The sequence below is a fragment of the Megascapheus bottae genome, chromosome 2 (genome assembly GCF_031878675.1).
Source record: "Megascapheus bottae isolate mThoBot1 chromosome 2, mThoBot2.hap1, whole genome shotgun sequence".
In the NCBI taxonomy this organism is placed as follows: Eukaryota; Metazoa; Chordata; class Mammalia; order Rodentia; family Geomyidae; genus Megascapheus; species Megascapheus bottae.
In genome coordinates, this window is record NC_143510.1 from 84,353,883 (window position 1) to 84,368,702 (window position 14,820).

The window sequence follows — 14,820 nt, forward strand, 5'->3', positions numbered from 1 at the left end:
ATACCTATCTATGCAAAGACAAAACAGTTAAACTTTAAAGCTCAGTTGCTTCTAACCTCCGGCTACAACTCAAATAATAATAAAAGTATATTTCTGCTAGGTCTGTGGTTTCAAAAGTATCCATTGTAAACATCCTGTATCCATTCCTACTCAATTAATTTCAGAACTTGAGCTTGTAGCTATGTCTATGTCAAATTATTTATTCTACAAAAAGCAGCACAAATACCTTCGATTCTAGTTTCAGTACAAGTTCCTTTAACAAGAAAAAAAAAAGTTAAGGCCATTTAATGGAATCAGGGCCAAGTGAGGATTACCCTGCAAAGCCACAAAACTGATGTAGAAGTTTTGGAAAGGAACCAGCAGTTGGTTGTGCTATGCTTGAGAACAGTCTGCAGGACTCCTTAGTCTCCAACATCTCCATCTCGGTCTCCGATAAGCCAAAGGAAGTGGAAACCCACGGCTAACAAGGCTGTCCCAAGCAGGTCACCCAGTGCTGTCAGGTAGGGGATGGAGAAACTGTCTGGGTCCTTCCCTTTCCTCCAGAAGTGATGGACCATCCAGTCAGCAATCCACAGCAGGGTAAAGACCTGGGAGAGACGAGATATGGCCATGAGTTAAAGCAATGATCTCTCAAAGGGAAAGCATGTGCCCAAGTGAAGAGCCATACTTGAAATGAAATATTTAGTGTACAGAGTATTTTCTATTTGTCCCCCCCCACTGCAAAATAGCATGTGTTTGTAGTTTTTTCACATTCAGGGTCTTGTTCTGTCCAGCCTCCCCAACAGACACAATGGTCCTTATGTTCTAATAACACCAAGGGCTTCCCAAAACTCCGGGCAGCAGTAGCTTTTCCTGTGTGACAGATCTGTGGTGACGGGATAAGATGTACACGTGAGGGCCGGAAATTAAAATGAGGAATTATTTAACAGTTTCTTGTTTCAGGTACATCAAAACAGGGACATAAGTTATACTCATTTACTAAATAAAAATTAAACACCATTTCATTAGGAAGCTGGAAGCAAGACTTCAGGGTAGATAGCTAAACCTTCAATATTGCAACTAAAAGTCAATGGATAGGGATGGGGAGCGTAGCCTAGTTGGCAGAGTGCTTGCCTAGCATGCACAAAGCCCTGGGTTCGATTCCTTGGTATCACATACACAGAAAAACCTGGAAGTGGTGCTGTGGTTCAAGTGACAGAGCACTAGCCTTGAGCAAAAAGTATCCAAGCGGCTGGGAGTTTAGCCTAGTGGTAGAGTGCTTGCCTAGCATGCATGAAGACCTGGGTTCAATTCCTCAGTACAAAATACACAGAAAAAAGCCAGAAATGGTGCTGTGGCTCAAGTGGTAGAGCTCTAGCCTTGAGAAATCCCAAGGACAGTGCCCAGGCCCTGAGTTCAAGGCTCAGGACTGGCAAAAAAATAAAGTGTCCGAGGGCAGTGCCCAGGTCCTGAGTTCAAGCCCCAGAACAAACAAATAAAAAAAGTCTATGGGAAATTCTTCAAATGGGTAAAGCAAATTTATCCTACAAATAAAACATAGGAATAAATAAAAGAAGAAAAAACAACAAAGACTGGAGAAGCATTAGTAGCTGGTGTTTTACAGACAGATTATTTACATATACCCACCTCTATCTACAAAACTACTCTTCAAAACCTGAAAAGGGACAAAATAGACTTATCTACACAAGAAAACAGCATAGATGGGATACACAAAGCGTATTTCATAAACCTTTTGTCTTTATTTATACATGTATACATACTTATACATACAGCTATATGTTTTGAAATATTTTTTATTGAGTGCTACTGTCAAAATAATTTTGGAGCCAAGTGGGTGGTATACAGCTGTAATCCCAGCATTTGGGAGGCTAAGGCAGGAGAATTTTGAGTTCAAGGCCAGCCTGGACTATATATTGAGCTTCTGTATTTAAAAACTGAAAAACCAAAAGTGAAATAAAAATAAACACTCAAAGTTATTCATCTGGAAGTGGCACTGTGGCTCAAGTGGTAGAACACTAAACCTTGAGCACAGAAGGGCTCAGGAATAGAGCCCAGGCCCTGAGCTCAAACCCTAGGACAGCCAAAAAAAAAAGAAAAAGAAAAAGAAAAAAAAAAGGTTACCCATCTATGACCAGGTACTGGTGGCTCATACCTGTAATCCTAGCTACTCAGGAAGCTGAGCTCTGAGGATTGTGGTTCAAAGACAGCCCTAGTCAGAAAGTCAGTGAGACTCTTATCTCCAATTAACCATCAGAAAACTGGAAGTGAAGCTATGGCTCAAAGGAGAGTGCTACCCTTAAGTGAAAAAGCTCAAGGACAGCACCCAGGCCCTGAGTTCAGGCCCAATGACCAAAAAAATTTAAAAAAAAATAAGTTATTCATCTAAGAAATACAATTTGCAAGTTAGAGTCTAAGATTTACTAGGTAAATCTTGGGTAGGGGAAAACTGTGTCTTCTTCCTATTTAATCCTCTGGATTCTAAGAAAATACTAACAAATGATAAACCTAAAACAAACTTTTCTTGTGAAAGGGGCTCTATCTTTGAATAACCATATTACAGTCAGCATGAAAAAATATCTCCATGTCTGATTTTACTCATGAGCGCTCCCCCCATACCTACCACACATGGGCTGGTCCTGCGTAGCAATGGGGTGGATTCTGTATGCAAAAGGCCACACCCACCCTGGTTTCTAATACCAGACTCACTATATTACATCAGTCACTGCACTGGCCCAGATCCTGTGTGGCCTTTATTGAAAAGGTTAATGACACAGAAGCAATGAACACTGGTCTCTAACATCAACTGTCTTTGGACCACTGGATCTTTAAAACTAATGAGTGTTTTCATAGCCTCTGTTTTAGCTCTAAACTAGAAAGTAAGTGATTGTTGCCATGAGCTACAATGATCATTCTACTCAGCTTTGTGGTTTTTTTTCTCCTCCCCTCTCTCTCTTTACTCCCTTCACTTCATGCATTTACATAATATGCCACAGACTCAAGTTCCCTCCCTATGCAATTTCTCTCTTAAAGGTATTATGATGACTTAAGGTTCAAGCAGGTTGAATTTATTTTTACAAATTCTTTTGCAAAACTCTTTTTTTCTCAGAACTCTGTGTCATAAATTATTAACAATAATATCAGCTCTTTCTCAGTGGAACATGCTTTGTTTCGAAATGGAATGATCATTGAAGGGATGCAGGCTTTCCACGGTGACAGATATCCATGTCAGCTATCAGACCAACGGGAGACAGCTGTGTTTCCACATCGTCTGCTTTTTATTAAATAAGTATAACCTCTCTAGGTAAATAGGCCCCTACCAAGGTATCTTTGTAACTCTGGCTAATTATGCAAGTTACAGATGTACTGCTTAGATTTAAATAAATAGGTAAGCACCAGAATATATATTTGCTTTGGGTGATCTTTCTTTCCTCTACCAGCTCCTTCTCTGAGCTAGAATGAGCCTTCTCATGTATTAGTATCCTCTTAATGCTGCCATCACCACTAACAGCCTGCGGGTTGTATAAAGAACCATAATTTCGTTGGGACAGAAATGCTTAGAAATATGGGACAAATAAACTCCAGAAATATCAAGTTAGTACAGTTCTTCCCAACCCCTAACCTTACAGAGGTTGAATTCATGCCCTCAACAAAAATCCACACTTGTTAAAAATCTAATATTTAAATAACTTCTAGGAACTATTTAGAATTCCTACTCATCAGGAATTCAGTGTGCCTTCCACAGGCTGCTTTCTGTGAGGTAGCAGGTAGGGGGATGGGGAGGGAATAAATGTTCTGCAGAGAAGCAAAGGCTTCATGGCCCTTTCCTTCCTAGGCACTCTGAAGATAGGTTAGCACCTCTGTCTTCAGAGAAGATCTAGATGCATTTGACCACTAGCTAAGATCACCCCTCCCCACCCCCAAACCCACACAGCTTCCCCTGGTAATACTTTACTCCTGTGGAGCAGAGACTGAAGAAAGTATTTCTACCTGTAGATGAACACCCCCTCCCCAATAAAACAATACTTTACAACACACACACACAGACCCCAATATAATCCACTTGAAACTTCTATTTTTAGCAGCACTGCCCACTGAAGACAAGTTAAAATGTTCCATATATTATAAGCAAACAAACATCTTTGAAAAATGTATCACTGAGTTTCATGGAATAAAGAATGCCCAGAAGGAACCTAGTATGCAGAAGGTAGAGAACACTAAGGCCCTCAAGGCATCTCTAGTTAACTAGCAAAATGCTGGACAAGAGATGTAGCTTAAGTAGTAAAGTGCAGAGTCCAAGCCCTGATATTTGCTTTTTCTTTGTCTTGCTCTTTCTCTGTTTCTCTCTCTCTCTCTCTCTCTCTCTCCCTCCCCCACCCTCTCTCTCTCTCTCTCTCCTAAAATGTAGATTTTAAACACTGTCATCACAAATTAACAATTAGAATATTATACTTTATTATATGACTTAAAAAACTTTTGAGAGGTTAGGGATATATGGTAGTGTATTTAGCATATATAAAACCCTGAGTTTGATTTCCAGCACCAAGGAAAAAAATTCTTCATTTTGAGAAGGAGTCCATAGTATTTTTTAAAACTTAGCTTTCCAAGGAGGGAATCATGATAGAGAATGCCTTCCTGCCTAGCAAACAGAGTCCTCCAATCCAACCTCCAATACTGCCAAAGAAAGAAAAATATAAAAATAAAAAGAAAGAAAGTATATATAAAGGATTGATGTCCAGAATATATAAAGAGCTTCAAAAACCAAACAGAAAAGAAAATAAAGAAATGAATGAATTAATGGAATAGATAGTTCTCAAAAGAAGCACAAATGACCAATAAAAGTACTAAATTTTCAACATCATTTTCCATAAAGAAAAGAAAAATCAAAATTACACTGAGATTCCATCTGATCCTAGTCAGAATGGCAACGATCAGAAAAACAACTAGTTCAGGTAGGGATGTGTGTGTGAGCTGGGGGCGGGCCTAGATACACTACTGATAGAAAGTAAATCAAGGCATCCTATGGAAATCGGTATGGAGGCTTCTCAGAAAAATGAAAAACATAATCCTGATATACCACTCTTGTTATAGCATATATCCAAAGGAGTAAATCTGAAAACAATAGAGTTACCTACATACCATGTTCATAAGAGCATTACTTGTGATAGCCAAACTGTGGAATCAAACTAGATGTCCATCAACGGATGAATGAATAGAGAAAATTACGCATGTGTGCACGTGTTCATGCGGGCACACACGCACGCACGCATGCACGCACGCACATATACACACATGAATTATTCTGGCATAAAGAAAAACAAAATTGTGTCATTTGAAGGAAAAACAGAACTAGAATTCATTATATTAAGTGAAATAAGCCAGTCTTAGGAGAACACATATACATGTTCTCTCCCATATACATATATACACAATAATATAGATGGAATATATACACCTATATACGTATACACACACATATTAACTGAATGCCACACATGTAAAACAGAGGGACAATGGAGCAGTAGAAACAAGTAGGAGGAGAGAAGGTGAAAAAAAGTAGTCTACAGGGCCGGGAGTTTGGCCTAGTGGTAGAGTGCTTGCCTAGCATGCACGAAGACCCGGGTTCCATTCCTTGGTACCACATACATAGAAAAAAGTCAGAAGTGGTGCTGAGGCTCAAGTGGTAGAGCTCTAGCCTTGAGAAAGTCCAAGGACAGTGCTCAGGCCCTGAGCTCAAGCCCAGGACTGGCAAAAAACAAACAAACAAACAAACAAAAAAAGTAGGCTACACAGAGATGAACACAATCAAAGTACTTCATATGCTTGTATGGGATAGAATAATAAAACCTGTTTTAAAAGAAGCATAAAAGTCATAGAGAGGATGAATTGGATTAAAATATGTTATATGTATGCATGGGAATATCACAATAAATCCCCTTTATACTATGAATAGACTAATAAATAAGAAAGAATTCCCCAAAAGACCACAACACAAAAGTGGTTAAAATTTTCTGCTAATAGAAACTCTTGTGTGTGTTACAGAAGTCCTGTATAATAAAACAGCCATAACTCTTAGTATCAAAAAGCTAGAAACCAAGAAAATGTCCATAGAGGTATGGATGAACAATAATAATACACTAAAATATCATATAATGATAAAATAGTTTTATGTCAACATGTTTTCTAGACATATAATTTAGACATACAAATATAGGCAACAAAATTATAAGGAAAACTATGGATGAGGGCTATCAAATTCAGAATAAAAAGTTCCTCTGGGAAAAAAAAAGTGAATTTCAAAATGTAGAAAGACAGTTAGGTATTGTGGTGCATACCCCACAATCCCATCTGGGGTTGAGACAGGAAGACTAAAATCATCCTGAGACTCACAGATAAACCCTGTCCCCACCTATATACATCCCATCCCTGTCTAACATCTATCTAACAAATGCTGAGTTCAAACCCCAGTATTACTAAGCAACAATACCACTAATAAGAAAAAGCATGAGGAAAATTTGAAAAAGAAAAGACAACTAATTTTATTGAGAGTACTGGGAGAGAAAAAAAAAAAGAAACTGAGAAAGCAGTTCTTATCTTGTTATGGAAGAGCCTAATGCCACTGGTTAAAGATAGTATTTGGAGAAAAGCAGATTAGAGTGTTTAATATACAACAGGAACAAACATGCTTAATTAATCTGTTTCACATCTTGGAAAAAGTCTCCATGAAATGTGGCAAACACAGGTCTTCGTGCAAGCACTCTTACCACTAGGCCAAACTCCTGGCTTATCTAGACTTTTATCTCCAATGAATCTATAAAAGTCAGTTTTCAGTTGGGTGTTTTTATGAGGAAAGAAAGAATGAGAGAGAGAGAAAGAGAGGGAGGGAGGGGGGAGAGGAGGGGAGGAAGAGAAGACTAGGATTGAGGAAAGAGGGAGGGTAAGCAAATACACTAAAGCCAGTATTATTTAAATAAGGTAAATATGTTTAGGCATACTTAATCCTGAAATGTCATACATTACAATAAAAAATAAAAATAAATAAATTCTACCAATGAGAGCTAGTGCTGTGGCTCATGCCTGTAATTCTAGCTACTCAGGAGCTATGATCTGAAGATCAAGGTTCAAAGCCAGCCTGAGCACAAAAGGACCGGAGACTCTTTTCTCCAATTAACCTTCAGAAAATGTGAAGTGGAGCTTGGATCAAGGGTAGGGCAGTAGCCTTGAGCTGAAGAGCTCAGGGACAATGCCCAGGTCCAGGAGTAGGGCGGTAGCCTTGAACTGAAGAGCTCAGGGACAGTATCCAGGCCGAGTTCAAGCCCCATAACCCTCAAAAAAAAAAAAAAAAAAAGAAGGAAGGAAGAAATTCTACCAAAAAGTTCAGGTAAAGAGGTTAGATCCCAAAAAAATCCCATTAAAATGACAGTAAAAACAAAACAAAAACAAAAAAGAGAAAACCAGGGGTTAATATCTGGACAATTCTTGACAATTTCTTTTGTAGCTTCAGCTGAGTGAAGAGCAAAGGTGGGAAAACTGAGAGGAAAAATGCTCTCCAAGTCCTAGAAAAAGACATTGTTGTCTAGCTTTGGTAATAAGTAGCCACCAGATGGTTTTAAACCACCAGATGGTTTAAAATTCATCTAATCAACAAACAACCTGGCTCACTGAAGACTGCCAATTCTTGTTTCTGAAGTAGTCAATTAGGAAACTAATCTATTCCAATAAACATACCAGTGAAGGCCACATCAACAGTGATGCCCAAGTGACCACACTTATTCAGATGACATCAACCAACTTATGCCTGAATGCCTGCCAGGTCCTGAAGTCATCTCCCCTAATCTCTACATAAGATCAATAGTGCCTCTGCTGTGCCAATCCTGATTAGTTTCCTTACAACAGAAAGTCAAAACTAACCTTTATCACCAAGTAATGGTTTCATCTTGCTCTAATACCCTTGCAGTAATTGTAAAAATATATCTTTAAAACCTTTTTGCTTTAAAATATATTTCCTTAGGGGGTCCAAAAATTTATTTAGTTTATTTTCTTATGTGGAACTAATATGGACATTAAGCCTTAAGACTAGACACTGGTATGGGCTAGACATTTATTTCTACAGATACCTGAAAATAAGTAAGTCATGAAGATCAGTATTTTTAGAGTAAAAGACCTAAGGTCGACATGTGAAAGGGTATCAATGTATGTGAATTAATGCACCTTCTATCTGGCAAATATCATGTAACCCTTTTACTAATTACAATAAAAAAAAAAGACCTAAGGTCGAAATCAAGCAAGACTTTATTCTGATAAATATCCTGAGTAACTTTTAATGTTTTAAAATTATTCATGTATTTTGATTAAACAAAGGAGTTTTATTAATGCTTATAATGTATGTTTAACATATATTATTTGTATAAAGGGATTCCCATACATATATATGTATATATAAGCACTTTGATCAGACTCATCTCTATTACTCTTTCTTATCTACCCAATTCCAATCTTCTCGTTCACAAATTTTTAATGGATTTCATTATTTCATTCTTGCACATGTATATCAAGTACTTCATTCATATTCAATCCCTTCCACCTTTTCCTTTGGAGCTCCTCCCTCCCTCTGGTTCTCCATGCCCAAACAGTTCCCTTTTATATAAATGACATTTTGAGGGAGACAGGGCCCAGATTCTGCCTAAAAGAGAAAATGTACAATAGTTGTCTGTGTCTGACTGACTTTGCTTAACAAGAAAATCTCCAGTTTAAATTTTTTAAGTAAGTGTTTTCCCACTGCTATGTTATAATAATTTGGGGGGAAGATGATGTGAAAATTCCTCTAAATCACATCTGCATCCCCAGCATATTCAGAGGATCGACAGAGGCATCCCACAGAACCTTTGAGAAAAAACGGCCCAGCTGTTCTGACTCTCCCTTTATCTTCATCAGGCTTGGTAAGACTGAGAAAAGCACTTTCCTGGGCCTCTCTCCATAGGGAGCTGACATACTACACCTCTAACAAGGCATACAGGCATCTGATATTCTGTGCATTACTGGTCTGGAGCCCAAGCATATCTACTTAAAGATTTATTCATAAATATTCACTCAAAGTGTATCAAGTTTAAGACCCTACAAACTAAACTGTAATAGTATAATCATACTACTATATCACAAAAACGAACAAGGCTTCTAAAACAAAATCCCTAAATCTACCTGCTTGAGCCACAGTGCCATTTCTGATTTTCTGGTCATTAACTAGAAATAAAAGTCTCATGGGCTTTCATACCCGGGCTGGCTTTGAACCCTGATCCTCAGATTTCAGCCTCCTGAATAGCTATGATTAAAGGCATGAGCCACCAGCATCTGCCTCTACTTTGACTTACAATCATAAGATAACCGTATTAATCAATTCTCCAAATTAAAGTAGATATTATTTTGCATAAGAATTCTAAAAACTGCATACCTTCCCTTCACATCTCCTTTATCATCATCTTTACACGTCCTCTCAACTTTCTCACACTTTGCTTAATTTGACAGAAATGAATCAAGAGACAGATAAAACAGTCACAGAAAGAATAAAGACATCCTAACTTTCCAGTTGGAATCTGGTGGATTTAAACTCTGAGCAGCAAGAAATTACAAAGAATGGATATAAGAGAAGCCCTTAGTTGCTCAGCTCTTTCCTTTGATATGCTATATTCATGTTCAAATAGAGTTTGAGTTAGTCATAATAAAAATGATATGGTAGTGGATGTGGCTCTGGGTTACAGCCCTAAATAAAAGTCATAATCACAAATTTAATAAGGGGATAGCACCCAGGACCTGAGTTCAAGCCCACAGGACTGGTCAAAAAAAAAAGAATCTTGGGGCCAGGAGTGTAGCCTAGTGACAGAGTGCTAACCTAGCATTCATGAAGCCCTGAATTTGATTCCCCAGTACCATACACTCAGAAAAAGCTGGAAGTGGTGCTATGGCTCAAGTTGCAGGGTGCTAGCCTTGAGCAAAATGTGTTCAAGGACAGTGCCCAGGCTCTAAGTTCAAGCCTCAGGACTGGCAAAAAACAAACAACAAAAAAAAGAATCTGTTTTCATTTTACATTAAGGTAAACATTTTGCTCCTCCCATGTCAAAACATAGACATACCCAGGGCAAAGGTTGTTTCACAACTAAAGTTTGACAAAAAATTCTCATGGTATTTCATGCTGTTATAATTTTAGTAGAGCCCCGAATAATCTAATTTTCTAATGAAGCAGTTACTGAAACAGAGAATTAAAACATTCAACATGGCTTATGAATTATATAAACAAATACTCTTGGAATTCATTAGGCATCAAGGACTAGAAAAGTCTTGTTTTTTCTTTTCTCAGAGAGATATTTCAGAGCAGAAAATACATACATATGTCCCATTTGTATCTACAATCATCATAATAAAAATTCAAATAGCAAAAGGGATTTTATTTTTGTGTCTAATAAAATTAGTGAAATAAATAGAAAACTTGAACGGTCACAGACTGAATCTCATTTAAGATCGCCCATCTAATTACTTCCTTTTCTTGCTTCTTTCTGATTGTCTACGACAATCTTGTCTCTTCTAAGATGTCATCCAAATTTATCCTTTTGTCTTTTCACAGACAAAGAATACTTATCGAAGATTCTAGCACAAGGAGAACTGGTAGATAAATTAAATAGACAAATGAATTAGGATGTAATGCTGCTCCTCTCTGCACAAGAGACTGCCAAGTATGCTTATTTGATTGATAGTTGTCTTTGTACTTTGTCAGGTTTATTATGCCATCAAGGTACTATGTCTGCAGTAAGACAAACAAAGAGAAAGAAAACCTGAAGAAGAGTTAGATTTCCTTTGTCACATCTTAGAAGGAAAGCCAACAATGTCCATCACAGCTTGGAATTCCAAATAAAGCTTTTGATTTCACTAATTAACTGGCTTTGAGTAGTCAATGGAACATTGGCAGGAGAAATTACTGTTTACAGAAAAATAATCATCTCTAAGTTTGTAGGAAAAAAATGCAGTATGGTCCTGTGAAATAAAAGTTGAGTTGAGCTAGTTTGAAATGGATGAAAACCTGTTCTAAAACCACAGTTGTCATAAATGCTGACCAATAACCTGAAGTGTATACCAGGTGATACAGGGAAGCCTGCCTGATACCAAGTCTTCCTTCCTGCTGAGGCAAAATGAACTCAAAGTACAGCATTACTTCTGGTGAATCAAGTATGAATGACTTTTGGCACATCACTCCAGCTTTGATATGTTCTAACCATTCTAATGGATTAACCCCTCATAGCTACTCACTGATCTACTAGCCTACTGCCACAAAACAGAAACACATTTGCTAGGCTCCGTCTAGTTGCAAGCAACTAGTATCCCCAAGCAATGGGAAACAGAAACATAAGTGGGTTATAAATTTTATCATATTTCAAAAAGAAAAACCCTGAAGCTAATTTATATCATGGCCAAAATAAGAAGCAAACTGTACTGTTCCAAATCCCCCAAAATGTCATACTCAAGATGACTTTTTACTTTTTATTTAAGAAAATAGTCAGCAAGGCAGAATTGGTTAAGCACTGTAGAAAACTAAAGTTGGATATTTATATGTCACCCTGTACCACAATTAATTCCAAATGGATCAAAGACCTTGAGGTAAAAGCAGATACCCTCAAAACTTTACAAGAAGGAATAGAAGATACACTAGGACACATTGGCACAGGTCAAAACTTTCTTAATAAAGACCCAGAAACATAACAAAGAAAGTTTGGACAAATGAGACTGCATTAAACTGCAGAGCTTCTGTATGGCAAAGGACATAGCTAGCAAGTTAAACAGAAAGCCCACAGAATGGGAGAAGATCTTCACTAACCATACAACAGACAAATGCCTCATATCTAAACTATTCCTACAGCTCAAAAAATAGATTCTCTCAAAAACAAATCCTCAAAGAAACAATCATCCCATTAAAAGGTGGTCTAAAGACTTAAAGAGAGACTTCTCTGAAGAGGAAATAAAAGTGGCCTATAGACACACGAAGAAATGCTCAACATCTCTGCCATAAAAGAAATGCAAATCCAAACAACTTTGAGATTCTACGTCACTCCAGTTAGAATGCCATTATGAAGAAATCTAATAACAGACGCTGGTGGGGATGTGGACAGGGGGGATCACTACCACACTGCTGGTGGGAGTGTAAACTCATTCAACCACTCTGAAAAGCAGTATGGCGGTTCCTCAAAAGACTAAACATAGAGCTCCCCTATGACTCAGCAATCCCACTCCTTGGCATTCACCCAAATGTCCAGAAACAAGGGCATACTAAACTTACCAGCACAACGATGTTCACTGCAACATTATTTAGCTATTCCATAGCTAAGATATGGAGCCAATCCAGATAACCCTCAGTAGATGACTGGATCAACAAAATGTAGTACTTATACACAATGGAGTTCTATGCTGCCATCAGAAAGAATGATATTGCCCCATTTGGAAGGAAATGGAAAGACTTGGAAAAAATCATATTAAGTAAAGTAAGCCAGACCCAAAGGAACATAGGCTCAATGATTTCCCTCATTTGTAATAATTAGTACACATCTAGGATTCTCCTAGCAGCAGATCATAGTACCTCAAAAGCTATGCCCATAAGGTCATATAAGATGAGACTAAATGGGGGGAGTGGGTGGTGGGTGGGGGGAGGGTAATGGGTACCAAGACATGTGAAAGGGTATCAATGTATGTGAATTAATGCACCTTCTATCTGGCAAATATCATGTAATCCTTTTATTAATTACAATAAAAATATATTAAAAAAAGATGAGACTAAATGAAATGAACTCTAGGATATGGAAACAAAAAGTTTATCTTTGTGATTGTTGTTCTTAATGTACTATGTTATTTCTTTTCTCTTTTTTTCCTCTTATGATTAATCTTATGTGGTTACTGTATCTGACTTTGTTGCCTAGTATATTGTATATACTTATATTTGCTTATTTGAAATAGGGAAGGGAAGGGGAGAAAACAAGATGATTGGGAGGAGGGTGGAGGGGAGGGAAACAGGGACAAAACGCGAGAAGGGGTATCAATGTTTGAGAAGTAATGTACCCACAACCTGACAAATGTAACTGTAATCCCTCTACACATTACCCTGACAATAAAATTTAAAAAGAAAAAAAAAGAAGAAAATAGCCTAGAGAACCAAAATCAGTTGACGTTCTTTGAAAAAACCCTGTGTTAATCTCCCAAAGTTAAAAACCTTAATTTAAAAAAAACTTTATTGTAGGGGCCAGGAGTTTGGCCTAGTGGTAGAGTGCTTGCCTAGCATGCACAAAGACCCTGGTTCGGTTCCTTGGTACCACATACATAGAAAAAAGCCAGAAGTGGTGGTGAGGCTCAAGTGGTAGAGCTCTACCCTTGAGAAAGTTCAAGGACAGTACTCAGGCCCTGAGCTCAAGCCCAGGACTGGCAAAAAAAAAAAAAAAAAGAAAAACTTTACTATAGAAAAATGTACAAGTATATGCTAAATACACAAAAGTAGACCAAAAGAACAATTTAAGCCCACTCTCTCTCAAGAACCATCATTACTCATTACTTAGCTCCATCTAATTATCAACTATTTCTTTTTTTCTTTTTTTGGTTGGTCAAGGGACTTGAATTCTGGGCCTGGGCATTGTCCCTGAGCACTTCAGCTCAAGACTACTGCCCTACTCCTTGAGCCACAGGGCCAGTTTTCTGGTGGTTAAATGGAGATAAGATTCTCATGGACTTTAGTGCCCATGCTGGCTTTGAACTATGATTCTCAGATCTCAGCCTCCTGACTAGCCACCATGGTTGGCTTCAACTATTACTATCTTAAGGCCCGTTTCACCCTTATTCTTCCTTTTCCCTGAATATCAAGTCATTTGAAACAATTCAATATAACCTTACATTTTAACTAATCACTGTTAGAATGTGTGGGGTTTTGTGTTTTGTGTTTCATTTCTTTTTATTGTGAATATCTATGTCAGTAAAAGGAAATTTATGAAAGGAAGATGAAAGTTTAAGATTTTTTAGCTCTCTGGAATTTCTGTAACATACAGTTCTCCTACTGAAGGAAGAGGTAGAGCTGACAAGACATGATCATTCAGCATAATGAACATTAATTGAGCACAGGAATGGGCTGAGTGTTGGGATATAGCAATGCATAAAACAAAGGCGTAAACTAATAATGTTGATGCAATGCAGAAAGGATTGGTCAATATTTATGGGACACAGAAGATATGGCCATTGAGATCATCTTAGATATCCAAGAAAGGCTTTCAGGAAGGGAGAATATCTGATCAAATGCAAACATGCTGCAAATGATTTGTAACAATTGGCAGTGATCAATTCTGTATCTTTAAAAGTTATTTCTTAATCATATTAAGTGAAGTAAGCCACACTAAAAGAAACATAGGCCCAATAGTCTCCCTCATTTGTCATAATCAGTAGAAACCTTGGGATCTCCTAGCAGAGATTTACAATAGAACAAAATCCAGAGACATTACGCCAAACAGTATGACACTAAATGTAAGGACCTCCAAGATAAGGAAACAAAAGCCATATAATGAGTGACTGCTGTCCTTAATGTACTATGTTATCTCTCATCTCTTTTGCCATCCCTTGGTTATCTCATATTGTTACAATTTTTCACCTTGTTATCTGATATATTTTATATGTGCTTAATTGGTTATTTGAAATTGGATAGGGAAGGGTGGGAATCAAGATAAGCGGCGGGGGGGGGGGGGGGGGGGAAGGGGGAGGGGGAAGGTAGGAGGGAAATTGGGACCATGTCATGAGAAAGGGTATCAAGAAGTT

General features: G+C 37.8%; 1 protein-coding gene across 1 annotated transcript in view; it reads right to left on the reverse strand.

The window, feature by feature from the left end:
• Window positions 1-382: 382 nt before the first annotated feature.
• The window catches only part of Slc41a2 (solute carrier family 41 member 2), a 66,664-nt gene continuing 52,226 nt past the window's right edge, over window positions 383-14,820 (reverse strand). The window contains exon 10 of the mRNA XM_090328546.1: window positions 383-587. Within this exon, the coding sequence (XP_090184672.1) occupies window positions 402-587 (186 nt within the window). The 3' untranslated portion in view covers window positions 383-401. The remainder of the gene's footprint in view (window positions 588-14,820) is intronic.